The following is a 27,446-nucleotide window of genomic DNA, read 5'->3' on the forward strand; positions in this document are numbered from 1 at the left end:
GAAATGCAGTTTACTCTCAAGGCTGATTATTACAGTTGTAGATAAAGTTTTATTTTGAAGGATGCTGGTTGACTTTTGCTCCATTCAGATGAGAATTTTTGTGCTTGACAGTGGAAGGAGGAGAAGGAACCAAATAAGTATTGAACATGACAATGAAAGAGAGTCAAAGACTGAAATGGGGAGGCAAAGATACTACACATGACAGCTTTTGACTAAGGCAGATAAGCTATGCTGCAACTTATCCGCAGTGTTAGGAAATGATGGTTTCCTTATCCCTTTCTTCCTTTTATTTTCTTCTTGAAACATTGTCAACTGATGTTATACAAATGCTATATCATTGCCCTTTGTGTACAAGGCAGGGCAGTCAGGATTCTCCTTGGGTGAGCCATTACCCTGTCTTTGTAGGTGGCAAATGTGGATAGTTTTGAGCATATGAAGCTGAAAAGATCTCTGCTCTTTCAAGGACTCATGTCTTACTTGCATTGATCCATCCTTCAAAGCTCATTTCCTAATGTCCTGTGCCTGATACTCTGGTACCCATATGTTTGACAAGGTTGAATTTCCTGACCATACTTTCTGCTCCCACTTGAAAATTTATTCTTTAGCTCCACCTCCTGGCTCTTGGTCCATGGAAAAGTAGACTCTCAGGAATCAGAGAGCCTCAAGAAGGGATCAGAAGTATTCATCCTAGTTTACAAATATTAGTTTAGAGATGTATATGGGGACATTTCAGCTGGGGTAAACCAGGATTTGTTGAGCCCACTCATACTGGCCTTCCACAGAAGCAGATGTTTTGGTGAAGAGGTGGACAATGGAAAATGTGGCTCATAGTTTCTGCTTTTTGTTGGCCTTTTGGTTTCTCAACTGTGGCAGTTTCGATACATGACAGACATCACAAAACAGTCTTCATTACTGTTTTTTCTCTAGTACTTCCTCAATCTCATGGGGGTGGGGAGGTACAGAAGAAATCGTCTGACACTGAAACATTAAAAAAAAGATCTCTGAGGCCTTGCAAAGGAGTCTTGATTCACACAGGGAGAACTGCTTTGACTGTGTTCATCCTATTGAACCAGGAACTGCCCAAGAAGTGAAGGAATAGAGCTTAGCCATCTGGATTTAAGAAGCTGAAAACCATGTCTCTTCCCCGACAGCTGCGAGAAAAGAGGTAATGTGTCTCTTCCTCCTCCCGCCTCCCCACAAGCCTCCATGTAACTGCTACGATCTGTTCATTTAATTTGGATGCAGGCTTCTCTTATGATTCTAAAAGGCTTCTTGTTATCATAGGTTCCAAACTATTAGGCTGCTCAGCATGGAGCAGACCATTTCTTAAATTGGAGTGGACTTTCTTCTTTTCATGGGGAATATTCACCACCTACGAAAATAGTGGGTCATTGTCCTCTTTGTAGCTGCAGACAGTTTCACTTTTACTGGGGTTTGTGATATGACTGTTTGTGATATGACTGGTTATATTTCTTGATCTCTGTGACCACATCCGTCTTCACAGTAAGTGGTAGTATTCACAGTGTTGTGGGTGGTGCTGATTCATATCATTCCCCTTGTACAGCAAGCTATTGCAAGACTTTGCATCATTACTTCAGCCTTCCCGATAGGCTATGCATTGTGGAAGCCCCTCCTTGGGGTATTCTCCTAACAGAATAAAGTGAGCGAGCTGCCGTGGTTTTTGTATTGTCAGAATATTTAACATTACATCAGCTTGGCATTTCTTAGATGATCCTTTTTAAAGTTTCTCTTTTTCTCTACCTCATTTGTTACTATTTTTTCCTCATTCTTGATCCTTTTTACTGAAGTGTTAGTATAAATACCACTCTAACAACATTGAGTTGTAAGATTGAAGCAAAGGTGAACTTATCTTCTGTTTGTCAAAGATGTTGTACCAAGGAGAAAGTCCCAGAGGAAAAAGCACCTGCCAATTCATGCTGTTCTTTTGTGTGGACAGTACAGACAAAAAACACGAGAGTGTGGTCATATGGCTGCTCTTTAGGTGTTCCTGCAGGGATCCTTCCTTCTCTCTTGCTTCAAATCCAATACTGTCTAGGATCTGCAAAGCTTATTCTAACCTTGCCCACTATGATGTGTTCCTTCACACTTTTGTGACATTTTCAAACAAGTATCTTTGTGCTTGCTTCGGGTTATCTGCTGTGGCTGAGAGGTCTCCCTGTAAATATTTGCTAGGCTACTTTTTTTTTTTTCAAAGCCTCTTTAAGAGTCTGCTTTACTGTGATGTTTACAAGAAAACTTGACATTTTGACAGCTGGTGTGGGCAACACTAGTTATGATATAGAACAATACTATGTCTTTGTTTCTTTGCTTTTTTCCTGTTTGTGCTTATCCTTCCATTGTTTCTTATAAGGTACATTGTATGCATCTTACACATAGAGTGTAATGCTTTTAGGAATTAGCTTTGTGCTGTCAGTTTCTACAGCACCTAGCACAACAAGCTCTTTTCTCAGAACTGTTCCCTATTCCCTACAGTAATGCAGTAATAGTAACAGCATAAATCATGGTATATAATAATCTCAGAATAAGAGATACTGCTGCAGAGCTGTTATTGTAAATCTACCAGATGCTGTAGGAAGGATTAAGAATGCATCCACAGTTGATCACATTTCTCAGCAAAAGCTTACCAGCTCAAGCATTTCTTTTGTAGACCTGCTACTCTAGCAATCCTAGGAACAATAGGATGTTATTCAGGCTTGATGAATGTTCACAATGGCCAGTGACTCGTGCTGAACTTATAGAAACATGTCATCTCAAGATCAGACCTCCAGAGGAAGAGAATGACACCACGAGTTTCTAACGTCTTGGTTTTGACACTAGATAATGTGATCTTGCCTAACTATCTTTGTTCTGTATGGCATAGAGATGTCCAAAGGCTATTGCCAGTATGAGTAACCTAAATCTTTTGTTCTTGCTTCACAGTGATTTTGACCAGCTTCCAGATGATGTACCTGTTTCAGCTAACATTGCAGATATTGAAGAGAAGAAAGGCTTTACTAATTATTATGTAAGAAGGGAGATTTATCCTGTCTCTATATGCCCTCATCTGTGACTGGTTTCGTTGTGGGAAGCAAAATGCAGTTAATCTTGTGTAATTGCTTTTTGGCATGAATAGTTCCATACGGAGAATTTCTCAGTGCTTCTTTTTTCTGGAATGGAGGCTAGTCTATCACAGATTTAGTCTAAAAATTTATTGTCTGGGTGAAATGTGACAGAAGTATCCTCTAACATTGCTTGTTTTCTAAATTCTTACCTAATTTCTTATTTATTTCCTGTTAGAATGCTGTACCTTTGGTGAAGATAGTGGGAAAGGAATTCAAAGAGGGTAGAAGGGCAGGGTCTTGTCTTCATTATTCTGTGGTACTGGCAAGTTAGGATTGCTTCCATCTCCACAGAAGATAGCATATTAATAAATCATGAAAGAGCACACAGGAAGGGAATAGTAGGGAAAAGCACTATGAGATTTTCTGGAGAAGGGTTTTGGATAAGACCAGCTCAGTCTGACTTCTGCAGGCTATGCTGCTTTTGCTGGAGACATTGCTCATAAAACTTTCCCACTGCAGTATGCAGGTTTTGCTGTGGAATATAGTGACGTTTGGTTGCTCTGTCTTTATGTTTTCTGAAGGATCTCGCTGCAATGTGACTCAGAGGTCAGTGCATGGAAATCATGGGCTCCTTTAGAGAAAGCAATTTTGGCAAGAGATAAGAAATAAAGATAGTGGTTGGAGGAGGTCAGACCATAATTTCTGAAATTGTGTACTTTAAAGTCAAAAAGCAGTATGAATGCCTTCAACTCTGAAAATCAATTCATTTAGATGTCTGTCTATAGATTTAGATGTCCAAAGCACTGTAAAATATTTCTACTGTAAAATATTTGTATTTATCTCCCTAATATGTTTTGTTAGTCACTGAGGGGAGGTGTGTAAGCACAAAGTAGCATCTAATAATTTCAGGTTTCCTTTTAAGATTATGTAATAGAAAGCAGCCACAGGGACATGATCCATGGAAAAGCTGGACCCACACATATACCACACTGGCCAGTGCTAACTTGTTATTTTCTAGTACTTGAGTCTGCAGATGCTTAACTGAAGGCTCGCTTTCCACTCTGCCCCTAAGACAATATTCCCACTACTGGAGCACTGATCTTACGTTCCTATTGTATGCCTTACTTTCATTTGGTAAGCATTAATAAGTATGAACATCAGCCTGAATCCCCCTTCTTTGTTTCAGATGTTTGTCATTGAAGTAAAGCTTAAGGGTGGTGGCAGATACTTAATTTTCCGACGCTATCGTCAGTTCTATGCCCTGCACGCCAAACTAGAGGAGAGATACGGGGCAGAGAGCAAAGACAGCCCTTTTACCTGCACACTCCCTGTATTGCCAGGTAAGCTGTCAGTACCAAATCTGTGTGTGATTAGCAGCTTTCTCAGCCACAGGCTGTCCTAAAGAGGAATGCATTGTAGGGAAGTAGTTGTGACAAGGAATGAGTTCCCAGCTGTGGATGCTGGAGAAGTCAAGTTCCATTGGCAGTCCTTCCACTTGTGGTGAAGTTCATTTAGAAACCTAAAATCCTTTCGAAAATATGTATTTTCCTGGAGATCCTACTTTCTCCTGATTGCTTCATTTCTCTGACAGCCTCAATTTTTTTTCCTCAATAACTGTCACAGGTTTTATATTTTCCAGGGAAAGTTTATGTTGGGGCCAAAAAGGAAATTGCTGAGAGCAGAATTCCTATCCTGAATGTCTACATGAAGGTAAAACTTAATTTTAAGGTAGAGATTGCACTGAGCACTGCAGATACTTACCCCTTGAAATCAGCTAAGAGAGACAGTACTGTTGTAGTCCTAGGTATCTGCTTCTCTCTGTATTGTTTTTCCTGAAGACACAGTGTCCACACTGTGGGACAACCTGCAGTCCTATTCCCCACATTGTTCGGACTGTAGGATCTGCCAGAGTATGCAGTTCACAAAGGCTCACTCCCTGCCTTCACATATAGATAAATATTCTTACAGCCCCCCCCCTCCCCCACCCCAAGATGTATGAGGAAATGGTGAATCTCCAGGTGTTGGTGACTATGGAGTTGGTATGTGCACCTAAGGGACTAGGAGAGTGCAATGGGCTTCTGGGTGTACCTGCCCTACAGTGAAGGCACAGCAGTAACATCAAGGAGAAAAATTCTTTGTGTGCAGGTTAACTGAAGACCTGACTTTAAATCAGTAAAAGTCTGAAGCACTGGCCAAGACTTCCAGTACTTAAGATTGCCTTTTTTCCACAGTCATTCATGTTCTGAAGGGAAGCATAAAGAGCAATTTACTCCTTCTGCAGTAAATCAGGCACAAAAAGAGTGAACCAATACAGACCAACTGCAGGAGTAAACAGGAGAAACTGTTAGCTGTTCAGCCGTGTCCTGCTGAGTGAGAAGGGAGAGGAGGGAGATTTCTGGCAGTAATGAATATCCTTCATGATCCTTTAGGTCAGAGAGGCATATTTGTTACATGTAAATAAATAGAGAATTGGTCTCTCCCACTGTTACACTCTGCTTCCTACTTGCTCTTGGCACAGAACCTGCTCTGCCTACCGGTTTGGGTGTTGATGGATGAAGAGGTACGGCTGTTCTTCTACCATTCAACCTTTGATAGTGAACAGGTGCCTCACAGACTGAGACGGCTTCGCCCACGGACGCGCCGAGTGTAAGTGATTGACGTGTTTTTTCAGCTTGATGTAAGAGAAGCTGTCCAGTTTTGGGGGGAGAGAGAGATGAGGAACACCACTGTGTTTCCCAAGTGAATCCATGAAGTCCTCGTATGAGGATCTTTGTCGTAGAGTGAACACAGGGTATTTCTTGTTTTCAGTAATCTCAAATTTTTAAAGTGGATGTGGTACTTGTATTAAAGGAAAATTCCAAAATGAGAGTACAGCTTGCTTTTAAAAAAATGCTGCTCAGCTCTATCTGTTGATAATACTCTAATGGTAATATCTGTTATAATGTGCAGAATATACTGGCCAAGCTTAAGGACATAGGCTTGCATCACTGAAGTGAATGTGAGTTTTGGCCCTGAATTCAGTGAGGTCTGGTTCAGTCACTAAATGAAGCTGAATACTTAATTTGTTACTGTCATTTGTCTAAACAGGGGCCTGTCCTACATAGCAGCATTGACACCCCTTTGGAGAACTGCTAAGCAGACATACTTCATTACCCTTCAGACAAATTAATTCTCCTTTCAACATAGCAAAGATAGACCTGCTTCCTTTTGATGTACCTCAAACAGTGTGAAAACTGCATGTGTATGCATTCCTGGATGTATGTATGGTGGCAGGGTTTGAACTGAATGCCATAAATGCTAGAAACAGGGATGCCCAGAAGGCAGAGTAGGGGGGCTGAGCAGTGCTGTGGAGAGGTCCAGGATACTGACTGTATTGAAAATTCCATCTGTTCTCAGCAGCAGACATCATCAGATTGCTGCTGCTCTGCACTGCAACTGAGAGAACTAGGGCATTGTTGTTCCATCCATATTTATTTACTTCAGTGCTCCACACAGATTCTCATGCAGCTTCTCCAGTGATCTATGGCTTGCCTTGCCTCTTAAATAATGAAAATGCAGACACTGTGCTACTGATTATGTAGTATTTTTGATGACTAGAAAGACATATTTACCTTCCTGTTATCTCCTTTCTTCCCAGTAAAAGCATTTCACCTCAAGTGCCTATTTTTGACCGCCTGGCAGCTCCGCGGGCTGAGGTGAGTACTCTGCACAATCTGTCATAGGATAAGAGATTAAACTCTGTTTTACTTTGGTATCTCATCGATCAAATTGCCTTTTCCAATTAGAGCTTGGGGAAAGAAGGGAAAGTAAAATCGACACAGGAAAGCAATTGATTTTAACAACAGGAAATGAAACAAAGGATGGAAAGAAGTGTTCTTTTCCTCCCTACTGAATAATAAGAAGGTCCATTGTGAAGTCAGAATGACAGGAGATTCAAATTGAGAGACATGTACAGCTTACTGCCAAATGGTCCACATTTACATAGCGTTACCCATAAATTAAATTTAAAGCTCAAGCTTCAGTCTCATTGACTTCAGCATATGTTTAAAAGCTTTGCAGGTGAGGTGTCTTAGTATTTTCTGTAACGTAAGTGTTCTACTGAAAAGTGCCTATACCCTTGTCTTTTGCTGTATATTGTCTTGGTATTAAGCACATGGAACTGCTTTGTAACCAGTATTTGTTTGAACATGGTCTTGCTTTCTGGAACATGAGACTTAGCCATGTAAGATTAAAAAAACCCCACGCAAGTACTTTGAGGTTTGTTGGTTTTGTTTTTTACACTGAATATGGCAGGTCTTGGATCAGTCATATCTCTTGGGTTTTATCTGAATATACCTACCAAAATAGATGAAAAAAGGCTTCTGGAAGAGCTATTAAGTAGACATATGAACTGCTAGCACAACAGTAGCCATTGTCTTTTTTTATTAGGAGAACTCCTGGCATTAACAAGAGCACAAGAACCATCTCAACATAGAATAAGGAACACCTTTTCATTTTAGCTCCTCTAAGAGCATTTAAATGGCTATCATGTTCTCTAAGGAAAATGGAGGAGATGTGCATTTTTGATAATATGTCCACTTTAATTATTCAAGAACAGCTTGTTAGGGTGGTAGCATGTGCTTACCTCCTCCCCCCCCCCCCCCCCCAAAGGGGGCATCTAAGTTCCATTTTAACTACATGTCAATTTCCCAGACTTCCCCAAATCTCTCAGTTCAGCATACAGGCCTGAAAGCTAGAGGTATCAATAACAGTTAGTTACCCTTAAATTAGGTCACAACACTTTTGCAATTTTTTAAGGCTCTCTCTGATATTTTGCAGAAAATCTGAAAGCTGTAAAACTGCAACCAGAAATAATATATATTTTTTCAATTCTCAGGTTTTCAAGTTGTCAGTTGTCTTCAGATCTGTTGGCTTACTTGCTCTTAAGTGTTTTCAACTTCTTTATATTTATTTTTCTGGTGCACAGTGTCCTGCCACTTTAAGAATCCTAGCATGTAGCTCTCTGAGCTGTGTTTATCCTAGTGCTTTCACTACTTCTTCAAAGCTTTTTTGTGTGTGCTGAGTAGGAGAAGAAATTGTGAGAACTGTAGACTATGGTCATATATATGACCTTACCCCAGAAATATGTCTGTGATGACAAAGTCCATACCATCGTGCTGCTTTATGCTTTCACCCCAAGAACAGAACAGAAAGAAAGATTCACTTTTGTAATTCTGTGAATTAATAATGTCAGTGTTATTACTTTCCATAGGCATTGTTTGATTTTTCTGGAACCAATAAACTGGAACTCAGCTTCAAGAAGGGAGACTTGATCTATCTACTCAGCAGAGTAAACAAAGACTGGTTGGAGGTAAGACTGCAATAGTGGTACTGAATTCTTAGCATACAAAGTATATGAGTAGAAAGGGCTCTCCTAGTCCTTGGGAACTGTCTCTTCCTTTCAAGGAGAAACTATCGTAATCAGGTCTTACCGTCAAGAATAAATCCTTGACTCTGAATTTGAAATTGTTTCCTTCCTTGATGGTTTTTAGCTTACAAATTTTCTGCCCTCTAGACTTCAGTTTTCGTTTGCATTTGCTTCTGCTGGAATGTTTTTAAATTCTTTGGAAGTGATTAGAACACAAAAAGGCCACAGAAAGGAGATGGAAACTCCATTCCAGTGATTAATTGGTTTCTTGCCTCAGGGTGAGTTGCTATATATTTCATGCTTCATACCACAACACACGTCAGCCTGATTAGAGAGAACTTGGGCAATGCAGCAGGGTTCTGAAAAAGGATGAGGAGAACATACTGTGTGTTTGCTGATATGATATCTCTGCTTGCTCAAACACCACAGCCTTCTTTGATAACCATCTGACTTTCATTTTTTACACACTGTTTCACTCCCCTGCCTTGTATTTGACTACACAATTGTATAATCTTTTTGTAGGGATGCCATCAGGTCCCTTCCATAGCCTTTGTTTTCTTGATTATAGTAGAAAAATTCTTACTGTTGTTTCCATGGAAATTAATTGACTTCCAGAACTTACTGTGTGTGGCCAAAATGGCATGGTTTTCTTCATTCTAACACTTCCTATCATTCCAGGGAACAGCTGATGATGCCACTGGGATTTTCCCATGTGCTTTTGTGAAGATCATAAAAGATTTGCCACAGCAGGAAGACACAGTTAATAAAGTTCGCTGTTATTACCATGACGAGACTGTGAGCACTATCAGGTAATAAGAAAGTAGTCTTCCAGTTTACTGCTGAAGAAATGCCGACAATTCTCTTTTCATGATATGTAATGATTAGATTTGTTCTCGTTACAGGGATATCTCAGTGGAAGAGGATCTGAGCAGCATTCCATCATTCAAAGATCTCATGGAATTGATAAGGTACAATGCAAGCAGTTAGTTGTATGTTTAATATCATTTAAACATTTGTCAAGTTCTTTACAGTCCTAGATTTTCCACATTCTACTTGGTCATCACCATGTTTTGGGTGTGAAATACTTTTCAAGTGTCCTGAAGAAGTTGTACTTTGACTTGGCCCAGGGCCATATGTACAGACACTAGTCTGCCTTGGGATTGTCAGTAAGTATGGAATGCCACACACTTCTAACTCAATTACGCTGGGTAGAAGTTTCCATTTCTTGTTCTAAGATCAGAGCCATACCCCCATGCAAGGATCTTTTGCCTAATATACTTCTTCAGGATGCAGGACACTGCCTTCTAACACCTGTTAAACGATGTTAATCTAGTGTTGAACATCAAAACATCAGAACATCAGATATTAGTAATAGAACACCTGTGCTAATATTCTTCCATTCCTTAACCTGCCCTCCCCTCAAAAAAAAGCAACCATAAGTAGGCAAAAGTGGGTAGTTACTACAGTCAACTCTTATGTATGGGAATTTTATCAAACTCACAGGCTAATTGTGCCATGCATGTGGTGGTATTGGAAATGGTTGTTGATTCTGACAGATTCCTTAAACACAACACAGCATGAATGTGGCTGTATGATTTCTAGTACTAGCTGTATCAAGAATGCCAAGACACCCAAGGCTTTGTGTGGCTTTTAGCAGAATGAATTAGATTACCAGTATATTGTTCATCATGCAGCACCTCCCAGGCATTCCTTGATTTCTGGGGATCAATCCATTTCTTTTCTACCAGGCGAGAGTTTGACCAAGATGACATTGTTTTGAATTACCGGGACCTTGATGGTGACCTGATCCGGTTGCTCTCCAATCAGGATGTTGAACTCATGGTGTCTCAGAGCAGGAGAAGGCCCTCTGAGAAGCATTTCTTCCCTTGGAAGTTGCACATCACTCACAAAGATGACTTGGGTGTCTACAACACTAGTCCAGGAATAGGTGCTACTCAAACAGTGAGTGCAACATAAGTGCTATATGGAAATGTTCCAGTAGGTAGCTATACAGTCCTTCTGTCATCCCTCTCTGCAGACAGTTTCCTTTAACAAGCCTTTGAAGTGAGCTTGAAAAGAGTAATTTTTAGTAATATATTACCTTTCAATGTAAAATTTGTACTTGGTTAGCTTCTTCAGCTTTGTAGTACTCCTCTGTAATAGAGACATCTACATAGGGACCAGAGAAAGTGAGGAATAGAGAAATAAAATCACTGTCCGTATTCACAAAGCTAGTCAGTGTTAGCCTGCAGTAGAGGTTTAGTGTTCTGAGCCCCAAGACCTGCTCTAATCTCTATTCTTGCTCCCAGAGCTAGTTATTTGTCCAGAATGTCTTCATAAGCTTTTTTTCTAGACTGCCATAATTTTCTCTTCACTTGCTGATATGAAGGTTTGTGTGCCAGTGCTTATGAATGTGTAATTATTTCTGTCACGTGGGAGTCTGACTGGGCTTTCAGAGTTTGTTCTGGAAGCATCAAGAAAACTTTTTCTTATTTCAGTGAAGAAATTGCAACCCACCTTTGCTTTCTTCTTTCCACTGACCAATATTTTGAATTCTGTGAATCAAACCTAGTACACCTATGGTGTTCCTCATAGACCTTTTTGTAATTGTACAGACTACTTATTTCCACATTCTGGGAAAATTTGTGTGATGCCAATTCAAACAGAATTCCTTCTCTGTCTATCTTCTGCTTTCTGACACCTCCTTGCAAAGTAGAACTAACAAATTACTGTATCAGATTCTTCAACAAATAAAGTTACATATGAATTTGTTTTATCAGTTTCTATTCAAAAGGGGTTTTGGGGGGGATGAAATAATTCTGCTTCTTTTTTTTTTTTCTTGAAAGATAATTTTGACGAAGAGTTTGAATGTAACCTATTCAGATTTCCTTAAGGAGTAGTTCATTGTTGAACAAAAATATATCTCGCAATAATTTCTTTAATGGTCATGCAATTAAAATATTTTCTTCTTGAACAAATTTACTGCTGCTTGTAAGATTTACAAGTTACGTATGTTTTACATAAATTGTTTGATACCTAAAATGCTGTATTCTAAAGACACCACGCAGTCATGGTGTTAAAAAAATACCACCAAGTATAAATATAATCAGTAAAAAATATGAAGTTAAAAGAGTTTTCAAACACCATGCTTTGGATTTGACTGTTAGTTTCTGTGGCATTAAGCTACAGTTCCTCATTTTAAAAAATCTTTGTCCTTGACCTGCTGCTAAAATTTGTACAGACAACAGGGAAGATTGACAATGCCTCTCCCCAAACTGGCAAAATAATGTTTTCTCTTTTTCTTAGATGTTACCTGTAATGCTATCAGGTAACATCAGGTAACAAGATCTCCAACAGTAACAAAAGTGACTTATCCTTTAAACTTGGGTTTTTGTTTTTTTTTTCTTCCTGATATATATACATAAACTTATGTATATAGCTTGTATACATAAGCTTTAATATGCTATTATCTGTAGCCCTGCATTTATGCATATAAGCATATTGGAAATAAAGGAAAGAGTTTATATTTAAAGATAAGTGCATTGTTTGCTATATTGGGATCCATAAATAATTTCTTACTTGACAGTTTATTAAGTGTATAGTTCTAGCAGTATACCAATCCTGTACAGACTTGTATAAGAAAATGCACTCTCCAGAGAGTTGTAAGATGTGCTACAGTCCATATCTGCTTTCCAGGTACAAAGGTTCCATCTGAAGAATCAATGTATATTAAATTTCAGAGGTAGATAACATATATTCAGAAGAGACACAGATTACATCTTCCCTTTTTCCAATGATGGAAGATTTTAGTTGACATTGTTTTACCAGAATGTTACAAAATGTAACTTCCCACTTCAAAGGCATTGTAGCAATGCGGTTTAGGAAGGAGATGAAGCAATATACAATGATAATGTTACTAATCTTACACTTTGTGATACCTAAGAGAATGCATTAGTAAGTTTTGCATGGCCTGCAAAGCTTTGGGTGTGCAGGATTATTTGTTACCTGTTCCTGGAGTTCAGCAGAGCAAATAACATCTGAAGATTTTCCCTGACAGCTAGATCCTGTGATGTAACGAGCAACTCAGCAAGTCTGTTTGAAGATGGAGCAGCTGTTTGAATGAGGAAGGAACGGGAGGGAAAATGTCTGCTGATGAACAAGAAACCTCTTTTCTAAGGGTGGGGGAAGAACATATATAAACTTACTGGCCTTTGAAAATCAGAGCAGAATTCCTTTTTGCCTTTATATGGTAACGCAAAGTAAATTCTGCCCGTCCAGCAAAGTCGCATATTCCCCTCCTTGTCTGCAGGTTTTATATGCCCACCTCCTGATAGTCCCAATGAGACACAGTTTCCTCAGATACTCTCATATTCTCCTTCTTGCTCTGCACATTTCCTTTATTCACAATATACTTTTTTTTCCTTGTATATTGATGTAGTTCTTGTGAGAGCCTAACTGTACTAACTATGGTTTTGGTCAGTACTACAAGGATTTAGAGAAGGTGTAGTAGCAGTGCAGGACAGTCAGACCCTAGCAGTTGTATTCTGTATCTGGGGACTCATCTTAGTCCCCTGTAATTTACCCCTGAGAGCACAAACCTGAGTGTGTCTTTCCCTTATGGCTACCTAACTTTCCTATAGATCTTATTATTGAAGTTCACTGGGCTAAGTTTTAAAGCTGGATTTAAAACAGTGTGGCTGCCTTGGATGTAGGATTACTTCAGATCAACTCTTCTCACCAGTTTTGTTTCCTCTATGTACTATAATACTTATAATTTATTATTAATTGTTGACATTGGTAAAACTTACTTTTAAAAATATTACTCAAATTAAATTACACAAATCAGAGATAAAGGTAGTTCTGTCTCCCCCCCAGTATATATGTACAAATAAACATCAAAGTACAGAATGATCCCTGCCTTAAAGATTGTCTAGCCTAGAGTAAAGCAAGCACTACAGTAAAAACCAGAGAATTCTTTCTTAATCTTTCTCACTTCTGCTTCAGTCAGTCCTCTTTTTTCCTGAAGATACATTAGTCCCATGACCGGGTAATTGTTAACATGCAGACCGGCAGTGACAAACTTTCTTTCCAATTAAACAGCTCCATCTAAGTGAGAGCTTTAGGAGCTAAAATAGGAAGTGCAGACTTCCCATTTTACAGGCAGTTACACAGACTTTCCTTGAAAAGGCGTGGTCTGCCTCTTTGAAAGTGGCATTTGAGGTGCATAGAAGATAACAGCAGTTATTTTGAAGACTTGCTTGCCAAGAAAATCCTGTGGTCGGTTTATACCTTCTGTCTCCAGTTCTGGGGACGTGTGGTTTTGCTCGTTTCTGCATCGGAGGATTCTGATGCTGTGGCAGGAGGCTGGACAGAGTCACCTATCAGGTTGAATCATCTGCTCGCAGACAGGTCTGCATCCAGGTAAGGGAACTGCTTCCACTCTGGGGAAAGCAGAATGGCAGAGAGTCTGCTCTTATACAAGGGCTTGTGAGTCATTAAGGGATTCCTTAGCTGTAATGATTATTCAAGGGCTCAGCCAGCTGTTTGTGATGTAAGGAAGTGGCATTCAGGAATCTGAAAGTCAATAGGAATTTAAAAGGAGTTTTTTCCTGTGCTCCCCTAAAGCAGAAAAGAGTCTTAGCTCTGTAACATACTTGAGTAGGTGAGTTTAATATACTTTTGAGAGAGCAATGAGAGATGGCCAAAAGGACTTGAATTCCAGTATTGAGCAATGTTGTCTGTGGTCTTTGAACCACTCAATCTACTCTCAATCTCAACAATTACAAAAAAAAAAAAAAAGAAATAGTTTCTTTGGTATTATTTATACAATTTACAACTTCTTTGGGGAGCAGCTGGAAAAGTAGCATGTTGAAGAGAAATCTGAAAGTGAATGAATATGGGAATTCAAACCCTATAGCTCCCAGGAGCTGTGTGGTTGGGGATCATATTTTTAAGGAAAGGTAAAAAACAGAACACCATTGCTTTTCATTAGGACGGCTTTGAGCATGAAGGGCAGAAGGATGAATGAATTTGAAGGTTGAGTTCTCTTCACAGGTTAGGATTGTTTCTTGTTACTACTCAGCTGAAAGAATCCCTGCAATTCCTTGGAAATGTGCATTTACTTCTTCATTCTTTGCTCATATTGCAAGCTCACACAATAAGAAGACATTGTAGGATTTTGTCCTACAATAAATACTTGGTAGAAGTTCTTTCTGAATGTCACTCCAACATGAAGCCTAAAGAAGTTCCCTAATTCAGTTTTGCTTCTCTTTATGTGAAATGAAAACAAGAAGCTCCACAATACGCAGAGCAAGAGAGTAGCCAGTGGGCAATGGAAACAATTATCTTCTGAATTAGGATCAAGCTTGTGCACAAAGGACAGTATGAACATGAAAGAGATTTTCATCCTTCTGCTGAATCTGTATTTGGTCTTCAGTGTCCAAGCCATTCCAGGTCAGTTTCAAATTTATATTTTCTTTTATCCTTCCATTATTGCCTTTCTTTTTCTATCTCCTTCTTTCAGCTAATGCTCTTCCTCATTTTTTGCTTGCTTTTCTGCTTCCTTCTGCCATCATCGTTTATGCTGTAGGAGAACAGACATCTTGATCAAAACCAGTGTGTAGCAGAGGCATGTGCAGACAAATCAGTTGTATGTTGGTGGTATGGACAGGTGAAATACTGGACAAACAGATGAGAAGAACGAGTTATCCCTGATGAGAGATCTGGCCGTTTCTGGGTCATAAATCTAGTTCCAGCAACTTAGTTTGGGTGTTCTTCTGAGTCATAACAAGATTCTTCCCAGAGCCTCTCACTTTTAAATATACCTTTCTAGTGTCATAACCTTTACTAGGAGGTTAGTGGCAAAGAAGTCCCATACAGGAACACACAAAGATGAAAAGATCACCATATGCCTGCTGACCATGGTATCTACTAAACTGTAGAAACAATCAGCGTTTTGAAAAGTGATACCTTGGCTAGAATTATATGCCTTGCAGGTACAAAGGTGTCACTTCATTGTTGTTACTTGTACCTTGGTTTGGACACTTGCATATTGTGGAGATGTGCAGAATGGCCACAACTCTGTACATATTTTCATGAAGAGTCATTTTCTGGTGTCTTGAGTAGGGTACCGTTATCAGTGCCTTCCCCATTCTGCTGGCAGGATCACTGTACCTCCTGCTGTCTCTCAGTATTTACGTTTGTAATCACTGCATCTTTTTTGCCTGAATTCCTTTCTCAGAGAGTATCCCTATGAAGAGCTTGATCTGCTACAATGACTACAACTCACAGGTGATCTGTACATGGAGGGAGCATTCAGAGGCTCATGCCCTCATTGGTATGATTCTTTACCAGAGGGATAATATTACAATGTAAGTACCTGAAATGTGTTGTGCTGGATAAAAGTCCAAAGGGAAATTGGCTACAACTTGGGAATCCCAGGGACCAGCAGTCAGGTTTTCAGAAAACATGGCCACCTCTTTCTGACATTGGGTTAAAGTAAAAGTTGTGCCTGCTTCTGAGGCCTCTTCTAGGAAGGGAGGAATTAATAGGGTGTGCTAGTGGAGTTATTTTTATCACCTTTACAATTATTTTCCCATAATTTTGTTGTGGGATCATAAATAACGAAATAAGATGGGGCATATAGGTTGCTGTTAATGGGGTGGAGAAGATGATATCAGAACAAGTGTGAGCCTGAGTGTTGTTTATAAACCCAAAAAGGGAGGAGACATTCCCGCTGTTATTTTGCCCATTTAGGAGCATCACATAGGGTATGCTTTTATCAGTTCTGAGAAACATGTATAGACTGTGTTCGTGAGATAGAGAAGACTGGTAAGTTCATCTGTGTTATCACTTTTCCTCCCAGAGATACTGGTCTCTTTATGACAGTATCTCTCTGTTACATCTGTTTCCTTCTGAAAAGGGAACTGAGTCACTGGACTGGATCAATTGTGAGGATAAGAAAGGACAGAGAGGGAGGAGTAGTCAAGGGAGAGAGGAAGACAAAGATGGAAAGCAGAGAAGAAAATGAATTAGAGTCTGGGGATACAGGAAGGAAAGGAAAGAGAAAGAACTCTTGATTTTATTGTGAAGAAGAGAGAATTAATAGACCTAAAAGGAGCTGAAATCAGTGGAAGGTCTTTGGAACAGGACCTTGAAGCTAATACTTCTGGGAAAAGATGATATAAATAATAATGATGATTACGTGGACCTTTGGAGGATTCTCTGGAACATTGTTACGTGATGGAGTGTGTGGATCACACAGGAAACACGACTGAAGTGAACTAATCAGACAAGCAGGTATTAAGGGTAGACAGTCACACAGCCGAAATCAAAATGGCCAATGATTAAACAAGGTCACCTCATACGTGAAGAATAGTTGACTAAATCCCAAACTGTAAGGTGATGCTAGTGAGTAGCTAGAAGTATCTTCAGGACTTCACAACACTTGGGCTGACTCTTTTGTTTAAGAGTACACACATGTATGGTCAGTCCCACCCATACTTCAGGAATATCCCTGGTTTCCTTGCTAATACCAAATTTTTAAAAATAGCAATAGTGCTGAATAATGCTTGCTGACATATAGTTGGCTAGGAGAATCCATCTTGTCCTGGAAGACAGTATTTGGCCTTAGATATTCACAACTTAATATTTCTCATCTGAACTGGAACAATATAATATACTGGGCATGAAGCCATAAGCACAAACAAAATTCCAGAGGGTACAGAAAGAAGCACACATCTCTCCAGCAGCTCAGGCTACTGCAAGCACACAAAGCTTATCCTCTCCTGTCTAGCGTAAAATACTGTTTCTAATTTCATGATGCTCCTTGGCCTGGAGGAAGGCTATCTATAAGGATGATTAACATTCTGGATGAAATCTTTAATGTATACCTAAGGTCCCTTGGCAGAACAGAACTACTAAGGATACAGAAGTACATTTTGGTTGAAGAATTTTTTATTAAGTGTATTTCTGGAACTGCAAAATGAATGTCTTCAAGAAGCTAAGGATCATCAGATGCTTTACTGCCTTTCACTCTGAGTAAAAGGTGCATTTCCATGACAAAAATAGACTGGTACCGAAATACAACATTCCACTGCACAACTTTGAAATGGGAAGGCATTTGGAAAAAATCCTGGTGTTAAAAGTGTTTGTCATATTAACCGATGCAAAACAGGACTAATAGGTACAGTGAGAAGAGGATGTAAGTGCCCAAGTAAATTATAACAACAGAATGGGATGGAATTGGTTTCAGGCATTTAATTTTGCATTAACTATAGGTCGCCAAATCAGATCTTTATAGATCACTTTCTCTATACGCAGGAAGAACAAGAAGATGCTTTGCAAACACCAGACAGAAAATGACTTACATGAGGCTCCAGAATCCTATGTGCACTGGGTTTGTCACACCACCACAGACAGTTTTGGAATAGGGGTAGATGATGTTTACAGCTTCAAACCTAACATGACGCTTCAAGCAGAACTAAATGTTGATCTTTTCCAAAATGGTAAGGATTAAATACCAAATTCTCATTTTCCAATTAATATTAGGGATCTTTGAGAATGTATTTGCTGTTCAGTCAGGAAGTGGATTCCACTTCAATTGTGAAAACTGCCAAAGAGTTCCACATTGAGAGGATGGGGCAGAGAGGGGAGAGGGCAAGTTTCTGGGAGCAGCTGAACCTGGAAGGGGGGGACTCAAGCAGGAGCTACTTGCTGTGGCAGAGATAAGATACTCTGGAAATAGGGAAGCTTACCTAGGCGTTTTCTTCCCTTCTTCATGTCCCTGTCCTCGCTATCTCATCTCATGGGTTGCACCTTCGCCTTCCAGTTCAGACCCTCCCACCTCAAAACCTCTCAGTCAGCTTGATGGGATCAGGAGACTTCTTGCTGACCTGGGAAGCAGCTGATGGAAGCCAAGGGCTGGGCAATGCCCTGGAGTATGAAGTCACTTACAAGCGGGAGTGGGAGTCCTGGGAGGTAAGAGCGGAGGAGCCGGGCTGTCCTGGTTTGGGCTGCACCCTTTTGGGAGGTTGAGAGCCTGTGGTAAAAGTTGTGCAAATGAATGGCCTTTCCATTCTCAGGCACTCTGAGGAGGTACAGCAAATGTTGTTTGAGGTCAGGCGGAAGGGGGTCTCTTTCTGTTTGCAAGTGACTTGCCCAGTCAAATACCATTTGTCCTGAACTGAATGCAAAAATCTATTCTTCACTGAAAAAAACCCCACTGCACTTGGGTTTTGAGTTGGATTTGATTTTTCCCCTGAATCTCTCCCAAATGGAATGAAATCCTGTTCCAACAGGAGCCTGTGGGTTCATGTGGGAAGCTGGCGATATTCATTTGAAGTTGCTTCCCCTTCAGGAGGATGCATATCCCCAACTCCCCAATTTCCTCCCTCCCTGCTCTCCCTCCTTTTTCCAAACACCAGAAAGCTGCCTCGCTCTTGCTCTCCAACACCACACATTGCCATCTCAGCCGCGAGGACCTTGTCCCAGGGAGCAGCTATGTTGCCCGTGTGCGAGCCAGACCGGGGCGGGCCAGTGGCTTCTCTGGGCAGTACAGCGAGTGGAGCACGGAGGCATCGTGGGAGACCCCTGAAGGTAGTGTGGGATGGAGCGAGGCTGTGCAGGGGTGGAAACGCTGGCTGAGAAGCAAGACCTTTCCTGTCACTTAGTGTGCTCTCATCTTCTCTGAAGGTGGCCTTCAGCCCAGGAACCTTCGCTGCCTCTTCAATGGTGCAGACCATTTGATGTGCAGCTGGGAAGTGAAGAAAGCAATTACCACCTCTGTCCTCTTTGGCTTGTTCTTCAGGGCCACTCCATCATCAGCGTACGTGCTCTGCCCATGGCAGCACCCCTGTGCCTCTCCCGTGGAGTTTCTGCTCTGTCCCATTCACCCCCTGATGTCAGCTCAAGCTCTTTTTTTCCCCTCAGAGAAGAGGAGTGCTCTCCTGTGCTTGAGAAGGCCTTGCCCCATGTCCTGTATGTAGTCCAGAGCTGTGAGATCCCGGTCAGCAACTCCAGCAGTCAGAGCCAGTACCATGTGTCTGTCCGGGCCAAGACAGAGGAGAAACTGATTGAAGCCTACAAGAACAGTGAGTTGCTGTGTTGTTTCTTGCTTCTCCTGGTTGTTTCTTGGACAGATGCCTGGCTGGGTAAGAGGGGCTGAGGGCAGTGGTGATGAGGAAAAGCGGGTAGGAAGAGGAAGAGAGTGGGACTGATGACGAAAGGAACTGGACACTGTGTCAGGTCAGAGGTCTGGGAGCGGTGGCTTGTAGGTGTGGAGTTCCTCAGTGGCACTTGTTGCTCTGAGGGAAGTGGCGGGGGTGGAAGCTGCTGTGTAGAAACTCGGGTTGTGACCCAGAGCTCCTGGGCAGTGGCCCCTGGAGCACTGGATGAGGTAGGACTCCTCTGCTGAGTAAGGGGTGCCAGCTGGATCGTCTCTGCCCGCATGTATCTGGAGGTACTGGTGCTACTTTTCACAGACTAAAGCTGGGAGAGCTCCTGCAGTGGCTGAAAATATCAGGCAGTAGCTCCAAGAGAGCTGAAAATCTCTGCAAGTGCGGTGGACCAGTACAGATGTTTCAAACATTGCTTTACTGCTTTTCTGTACACAGGGAGTGCTGTCAACATTCATGGATGTGGATTTTCTGTTCTTTAATGGTCTAATGGTGTTTTATTGTATTTGAAAATGAAGATGTAGAGAATTAAGAAGTGTTAAAAAGCTGAGACTTCTTACATTGCATAAAACAACATTGTTTTCAGTCTCTGGAAACTATTCACAGTGGTGAAAGGTGCAGCAACTGAATTAAGCGCTCAAGCTATCTGTACAAGATTCCCTTTGTTTCACAAAAGAATCAAACTTATATATGTTTCAACAAAGATCTAGAAAGAACTAACGGCATACAGCCAATACTACTAACACAGGAGAGCATATCTGGCTCAGCTGGGATGTTTGGCAGTCCTCAGAACAGTTAAAGATAAAAACATTCCATACACATACTCGTGACTGTCTTCAGCCACATCTTCATAGGCCTACACAAGGCCATCCTCCAACCTGACCTTGTAAAACTAGTTCTTCAAAGGCTTGGCAAACATGCAGCACAACAAATTCTAACGGTCGCTCTTGAAAACAAATGCCAGCTGTTTTGAGCTGCTCCCACATAAGGGAGTGCTGGACCAGTATGTTAATAAGGACTGTGAGACATTCTGTGTGTTCCAGTTAAGGTGCTGCCGCCTGCAAATGTGTCAGTAACGGTGACAGGGAACCAAGAGTATGAACTGAGGTGGATAAAACACACTTTCAAATATGGCTTCATAAAACAGAGATACGAAGTTGAGTACTGGAAAACCCACCAATATAAAAAGGTAGGTCTTAGGAAGTGCAGGACTCCTGGATTTCTCTTTGCTGGGCAAATGGGAAAGGCAGTTCCTCTCACCTCCATTATCTGTGCTTCTTTCTTCTCCCCAGACTCTCCCGAAGTTAAATATCAACAATAATGAACCTCCCTTCATCTTCACGCTGCAGATGCTGGCACCATCTACAGAATATAGGGGGAAAATGCGTGCAAGGGTGAACATGCCTCATTATGATGGGCCTTGGAGTGAATGGAGTGAGGAGTTCACCTGGAAAACTGAGAATGGTACTTTCATGCAGGCTACTTCTGTAAGGTTTGGTGGACTGTTAGTGGCTGAAATGCCTCTATAGAAAAATACATTCTCTCAGCTGGGGTTGAAGTTAGGTCCAGCCACGAGCTAGCCTGGGTCACTTAACAAGGTAGCTGTCCTGTCTGCTTCCTTGCAAGTACAGCAGCAACGCTGATGGAGGAGGTGAGCAGGAATGACCTTTTAAGCTTCTTTCCTACTGCCCCTCACAAGGCGAGTGCAACCAACCGTAAAGTTTTGCACATGGGGAATCAAGCAAAGATCCTGCCCAAAAGATCATCCTTGTTTCCTGATTCCAGCAGTCCATTCTGCTGTCAGTGACTGAAGAGCCCGAGACTGCAAGAAGGCAGAATATAAGCCATCAGTCTTTTGTATTTGCAGAGTGACTACGGGGTTGCCTAAAACACAGAGTAGATTCTACTGGAGATAAAACGTTTACATGTTCTTGCTCTTTCTGGACTTAGAGGCAGAATGTCCGCTATCATGCGGTCTTGTGCCCAGAGTACTATGATCTTACATGATTTGTGCTGAGGAAGCTTGTAGTGGTAAGACAGTAGGCAAATTCTGGTGAGTGTACTCGGGAAGAAATTGGCATGTTGTTGGTGATCAGTTATTGCCCTTAGCAGAGGAAGCTCTTTCGTAGGAAGTCTCTGAGAGCCCATCTTTTCAGGACTGTACAGAGTAAGGCAGACCTAAGACGACTGAAGACTTGCCTATTGTTGATGGTGGAGTAAGGTACCGAACCATCTTTTTATTAGCATCAATTGTTTGATGTCAGTAAAAATTGGAAAAGAATCAGTAAAGGAAACGCTGAACTCCTTTGGTCAGTAAGCTGCTCAGGCCACGTTTGGTCTGTCCCACTTTGGAGGGTATCCCAACATTTTGAAGGCCTCAGGATCGTATCCCTTGACACGCCACCTACGTTTGCCTGATCTGCTTGCATGAAGAGTGAAAAACCTGTTATGGGAAGCAGCCATACTGCAGGTGGATACCTATTTCTTTTTCCTCTGTTTCAGTTCTGCCACCAGTGGTTCTCCCAGTGATGCTCCCAGTTCTCATCATCACTTTGCTAACAGTTGCTTATTGCAGCTCTAAGTATTTCCTCAGGTAGGCTTGCGTTGTGACGAGGAGATTTAGCAGCGTGTTGGCCATGTGGGTGGCATAAAGGCTGAGGCAATTCTTGTGCGCCATGAGAGAGACGTCTGTGTGGAGATGAGCCTTGGTGTGCGATGGGCAGCCTTGTGCATGTCTGTGCAAGGGTGGGAGTTGGGTGGTGGCGTGCCAGGGCCTCGGTGGTGCCTCGCTGTGCAGAGCAGCACGGTGCACGGGGCGCAGTCTTTTCCGGTTGCAGCCACGTTGAGAACCAAATCTTGCAAACTCTGTGTTGTTGTTGCAGGAAGAAGAAAATGTGGGAGGCAAAGATTCCGAACCCCGGCAAGAGTCTCCTGATCCAGAGCTACCTGGGGGTAAGAGGGAACTGTACCGTGAAGGGTTCGTTATTTCTCTCTCTGTTTCAGGACTTCCAGTAATCTTAAGAGCTCTTCTTGTCTCCTAGTCCCCAGTGAACAGATAGCTTCATTAGTCTATGGCTTATTTTTCGGAGAAGTTCTGGTCACATTCAAGATAACTGTGTTCTTACATTTATCCTAGTAGACTTCTTTGTGTTGATCTTGTCAGCATCACTGTGATTTAAAATCAAGCTAGAAAATTTTCAGTACTTTAAAATTTTAACTGACTGAAATAATCTAGTGTCCTTAGCTTTGTTTTAAACTCAGTCATTTTGTGATCACTGTGGCCAAGACAGCCACTACCATCACATCTCCCACGAGTCCTTCCCTATTCGTAAATAACAAGTCTAGAAGGGCATCTTTCCTAGTTGGCTCACTGAGTACTTGTCATTAGGTCAGTGGTAGGCAGTATGGGTTTGAAGTAGCCATCTTCTGGAGAACAGGACACATCTTCTAGTCATATTAGTGAAGTTGTATCCCTATTGCCAGATGCTGTAGGCTCTCCTGCTGGTTGTCTTTGTCCATGAGAAATGGTTCTCGATTCTACTGCCAGTGAGACACTGCTCTTTTGTCACGTCTGCTTTTTCATTTTTCAGAAAGTACCCTTAGGAAACCAGCCAACAAGCAGCCAGCTGGACTTCAACAAATACAACCTTTCCGAGAAGATGGAGCAGGCTAGCTTCCTTCAAGTTGTGGACAGGTGAGTGAACAGCACGTTATGGTGACACTGTGGATGATAGTCTCTCAAAGAGCTCCCTAAGTCACGGCAGGATATAATCAAATGTTCTGTCACGAAAAAGCGTATACAAGTTGCTTTTGAGGAAGGGATATCTGGGTTAGCCTGCTTCTCCAACAAAGATTTTTTCTAACCCTGTGTGTAGCTATGTGTGTTTTCAACTAAGCTTGTTTTATAGTGAACGTTTACCACAATAATATCTCTCAGGAGCAACTTTTAACTTTCCCCCATTCAGGCAGACGAAGACTTTGGCAGAGTCCCCTGAAGGGCAGGCTAAGACGACAGATGTTTCCCCTGTTGCACTGGACCTACAGAACTCCTACCATGCTTTAAATGAGCCAGAGCACGCCCCAGTTGCCTGCTCACGTCAGATTGCTGGTCATTCCTTTCCTGTTTCGAGGAGAAACAGTGCTGATGCAAGTGTTGCTTCCCAGAGAGCAATCCCTTGCTTTGCTTTCAATGGTCCATACTTGTACGGCCCAGTGGCATCCTCCCAGCCTGATATGCATCCGACCCTGGGAGTGGACCCAGTGGGAGTCCGGGAGAAATCAGTTTCCCTTCAGTATGTGACCCTCCCAAAGGAAGACTGTTCCCAGGCTCCGCAAAGGCAAGAACAGCCGGGAGCAGGTCCTGCACAGCCCTTCCTGCTCCCAGGTCAGAAGGAAATGATGCAGCACCTTGACGATGAGGAAGAAGTCTCACCGGCCCCACCAGCCAGTGGGAAAGGCACGAATGTGAGAACAGAAGAGCAGAAATCTCCAAAGGCTCTTAGCTGTATCACGGCTCCTCAGCAGTGCCCCTTGGAGTACGTCACCACAGAGAGCCTGTTACTGCCATCAGCCGGTGACTCCAACCGTCCACCACTTGTCACTGCTGGGGGGTTACCTTGTGACTCACAGGAGCCCCAGCCCCCCAGTGACCACTCTTGCCATGAGTTTTCTCCTGGGAAAACTGGTGTCATGGTCCCAGTTTCAGGTCAAGCACCGGCCTCTTCTCCTGAATTGCACCTGGATACATTTGGAGACTATCTTACTGTCCCTTTAGGTCTCCATGGACATTCAGAACCCACAAAAATTTCTTTGCCTGTCTTACAAAAGGGAAACGATCTTCCTAGAAAGCAGCCTTTGTCAGAGGGTAACTTGGTGGTCTTAAACCCTGACAGCACTGAGCCAGTTTTCCTTTGCCAGGTTGGTGACTATTGCTTCCACAGCCTAAAATCCAGTGTGAAGATGGATAATAGTCAGGAAGACTACCAAGTCAAGAAACCTTCTGAAGGCAAGACAACACCTGGGAAGCCTGTATCTGATGATGAATCCATCACTGGCAAGGAAAAAGATGTATCAAAAATGCAGGCTATTCAGCTTTTCAAAAACCTGAAGTCAGATGATTACTTTTCCTGGCAGCAATCTTTGAGGATCACAGAAATCTGTTAAATGGGCAAATATTAATGAATACGAAAGCTACAGGTAACTGAAAGAGGTTGCAACTATCTGATGAAAATGAACCCTCAAACCTAGGAACAAATAAACGCCAGTTCCCTTTTCCAGATTCCAGTCCAATGTGTTGAAAGACTTGAAGTAGCTCAATATCCTTCTCAATGGCCTTCACAGATTTGGCAAGAAAGACAATCCAAATATCGTCCTTTGGTGTTTTTCAAACTTTTTGGCTTATCCACAATGAACAGTTTAGCCTCCTCATGATCCTGTGACAGACCACAGTCATCTTGTCATAATACAAGATCGCCTGAGGCAAAACTCATGGTAGGAAATGCAGACTTTACAGCATGAAATGCTATCAGAAGGAGACGGGATTGGAAACCTTAGAAAAAACTTATATTCTTAAAAGCAATTCTGTTGAACTTTTGCGTGTGTGTAAAATAGATCTAAGAGTCGCCAAGGAGCTTTCATATCTCTACCTTTCCACTACTGGCATGAAATAGGTATTGTCTAAGGTGAAAAAAACCCAGAGAGTAATAAAGGGTAAAAAAAAAAGAGAAAAAAATTGTTGAAGTCCAGGAAGACTTTCTTAATGTTAAGGTGCAGTGTATCACAGTGCATCCTAAGGGTAGGAAGGAAGCATTACTGGGGTACATGAAGTAGGCTGTAGAGAGCCAGGGAAGAAGATACATTCCTGAAAGAAAACCCAAGGACTTGTAAGGTGCAGTGAGAGGACAGGAGTGGGGCAGGTAACAGAAAATGAGAGGCAGGAAATGTTGTGAAGATGCACAAGCCTGTATCTGCTGGTGTTTTTCTATTTCTAAGTGTTAAAGTACTGTACGATTTTCTTTTAAGTTCATTGGCTGTTTATGCATGATATAATTTATCTTAACTATGTAATTTATTCTTAGCTTTTTTTTTCTGACTAATAAGCTGTGTTGAGAAAGAGAAGCCATTTTTTTTCCCAGTTCTGCTGTAAAGAAAGTGGTGCAAGGTAAGAGTATTTGTTCAGAGCTGACGCTCTGTGATCAGTAAAAGGCTTTGGTTTCAGACCTGAAGGTGGGCTTGCATTCCAAAAAAACATGTTTCATTTTTCAAATATAAAACTTGTACTAATAAAAAATATTATTTCTTCCTATAAATCTTTCCTTTCATATGTTAAGAGCATTGTTGTTACAATAACATTACTATTAGCTCATCTGATCAGGCCTCAAAAAATTCTGTAGGTTCAGCTATGTCACCTGTGAGGTAGGATGTTTTCTCCTGGCTTTGCTATAGTATTTAACAGAGATAATGAGAAGGAGTTTTGTGTTTGTGCCAGCTGATTGCTCCTGCTGGGTTAATCGGACAGTGCTGATTCATAAATTGCAGTGAAATGCATTGTTTTTTCAGAATTTAAATCCTTATAAATACCATTTTAAATCTGAAAGGTGTGCAAATTCAGTTTGTTGACAGCTAAAGGCAGGCAGTTGCAGCCTCTGATAGAGAATATTGATGACCACTTTAAGGAATTTTCAATTTAGTCCTTTCCTAATCAGTGGATTTTTTTGTTAGTCTCTTCTTTGGCCTTTTATGAGTAGCAAAACCAATTTCTTCCAGGCTGTATGATTATGCTCTGTCTAGGCCTGTACTAAAAGGAGATGTTCAAATTTGTATGTAAATTTGGTATCTGGATTCACATCTTAGATATGCATCACCTTGCTGGGCCTTGATTTGCTATGGTTTTAATAACCAAGAAGAATAGTGAGTGGCAGAACTTTTATTCAGCTCAGTGACTTTAGGATGAAGCCCATTTGCATTGCAATCAGCACTCTAAGAGCTATCTGTTGCTCCCATCCTTCTGCATTTCACTGGGTATTTAGAGAGGCTGCTTTTGGAACCAGGATTTATAGATACAACAACATTTGATATGACCCCACAGAGCAGATATTATGATCTGAAGATCACTTCAGGAGCCTGGAGCTTGCAGAGTAACATGCCATTGTCACTATCCACCTAAGCATCATTAATTAAAATATGTAATGAACATTGGAAGTAGGGGTCACAACCTATGGCTCTGCTGTGCCAGAAGAATCCACTTCTTACTGGGTAACAGAATCAAAGCTTCCATAAATTTCATCTGTTGCTGATCCTATGAATCTTCCATTTTCTTCTGCATGAGGTCCAGCTGCAGTGGGGGTGATAAAAAGCATTTTATAATCCTGTAGCCTGATGATTCAAGACTTAGAAGCTGTTGTGAGTCCCAGGTCTTCAGCTTCCTGATCATCAGCTTGAGCCACAAAGTTACTGTGCAAAAGGAGGTTGCTGCTACCTTCCCCAGTGCTAGGTACTGATATGCAGGAGAGGAATCATCATTCTGATGATTCAGGAGCCAATTATGACATGCTTTTCTCTGTAGGTCTTCCCACTAAGTAGTTCCAGCCCCTCAGCCTGTATATCTGAGTCATGATTCACCAAAATGTTTCCTATATAGTCAAAAAAGGAGAGGTAGGCATCTCAATTAATACTGTAAATCACATTTTACAACTCTCTATTTACAATGAATATACAGTTACGAAATCATTGCAACCCTTTCCTTACTGTGTGCTCGAACATCAAAGATTCTGCCTGTGTCTTAACAGCAGGCATTTTTCTCTT

General features: G+C 41.5%; 2 protein-coding genes across 2 annotated transcripts; both read left to right on the forward strand.

Annotated features, from left to right (window-relative positions):
* Positions 1 to 954: 954 nt before the first annotated feature.
* Positions 955 to 10,998, forward strand: NCF4 (neutrophil cytosolic factor 4, 40kDa). Its single transcript, XM_010585402.1, has 10 exons — positions 955 to 1,165; positions 2,941 to 3,025; positions 4,249 to 4,402; positions 4,702 to 4,772; positions 5,581 to 5,708; positions 6,700 to 6,757; positions 8,314 to 8,412; positions 9,148 to 9,278; positions 9,372 to 9,437; positions 10,218 to 10,998. Exons 1-10 carry the CDS (start codon positions 1,134 to 1,136, stop codon positions 10,444 to 10,446), a joined length of 1,053 nt encoding a protein of 350 aa, XP_010583704.1. The 5' UTR covers positions 955 to 1,133; the 3' UTR covers positions 10,447 to 10,998.
* A 2,590-nt stretch (positions 10,999 to 13,588) lies between these two features.
* On the forward strand, positions 13,589 to 25,894 carry LOC104842804 (cytokine receptor common subunit beta-like). Its single transcript, XM_010585404.1, has 14 exons — positions 13,589 to 13,890; positions 14,760 to 14,922; positions 15,710 to 15,839; positions 17,791 to 17,975; positions 18,299 to 18,447; positions 18,894 to 19,065; positions 19,162 to 19,294; positions 19,399 to 19,559; positions 20,687 to 20,832; positions 20,936 to 21,107; positions 22,146 to 22,236; positions 22,526 to 22,595; positions 23,234 to 23,337; positions 23,609 to 25,894. Exons 2-14 carry the CDS (start codon positions 14,853 to 14,855, stop codon positions 24,804 to 24,806), a joined length of 2,781 nt encoding a protein of 926 aa, XP_010583706.1. The 5' UTR covers positions 13,589 to 13,890; positions 14,760 to 14,852; the 3' UTR covers positions 24,807 to 25,894.
* The last annotated feature ends 1,552 nt before the right edge of the window (positions 25,895 to 27,446 follow it).

This window comes from Haliaeetus leucocephalus, unplaced genomic scaffold, assembly GCF_000737465.1.
Source record: "Haliaeetus leucocephalus isolate CR32 unplaced genomic scaffold, Haliaeetus_leucocephalus-4.0 Scaffold101, whole genome shotgun sequence".
In the NCBI taxonomy this organism is placed as follows: Eukaryota; Metazoa; Chordata; class Aves; order Accipitriformes; family Accipitridae; genus Haliaeetus; species Haliaeetus leucocephalus.

Excerpts from the sequence above, each read along its gene's own strand:
- NCF4 (XM_010585402.1), top strand. The coding sequence starts at position 1,134 with ATGTCTCTTCCCCGACAGCTGCGAGAAAAGAG. Across the intron at positions 5,709-6,699 it reads CGCCCACGGACGCGCCGAGT|TAAAAGCATTTCACCTCAAG; the intron begins GTAAGTGATTGA and ends CTTTCTTCCCAG. Across the intron at positions 6,758-8,313 it reads TGGCAGCTCCGCGGGCTGAG|GCATTGTTTGATTTTTCTGG; the intron begins GTGAGTACTCTG and ends TACTTTCCATAG.
- LOC104842804 (XM_010585404.1), top strand. The coding sequence starts at position 14,853 with ATGAACATGAAAGAGATTTTCATCCTTCTGCTGAATCTGTATTTGGTC. Across the intron at positions 18,448-18,893 it reads GGGAGTGGGAGTCCTGGGAG|AAAGCTGCCTCGCTCTTGCT; the intron begins GTAAGAGCGGAG and ends TCCAAACACCAG. Across the intron at positions 20,833-20,935 it reads AAACCCACCAATATAAAAAG|ACTCTCCCGAAGTTAAATAT; the intron begins GTAGGTCTTAGG and ends TCTTCTCCCCAG.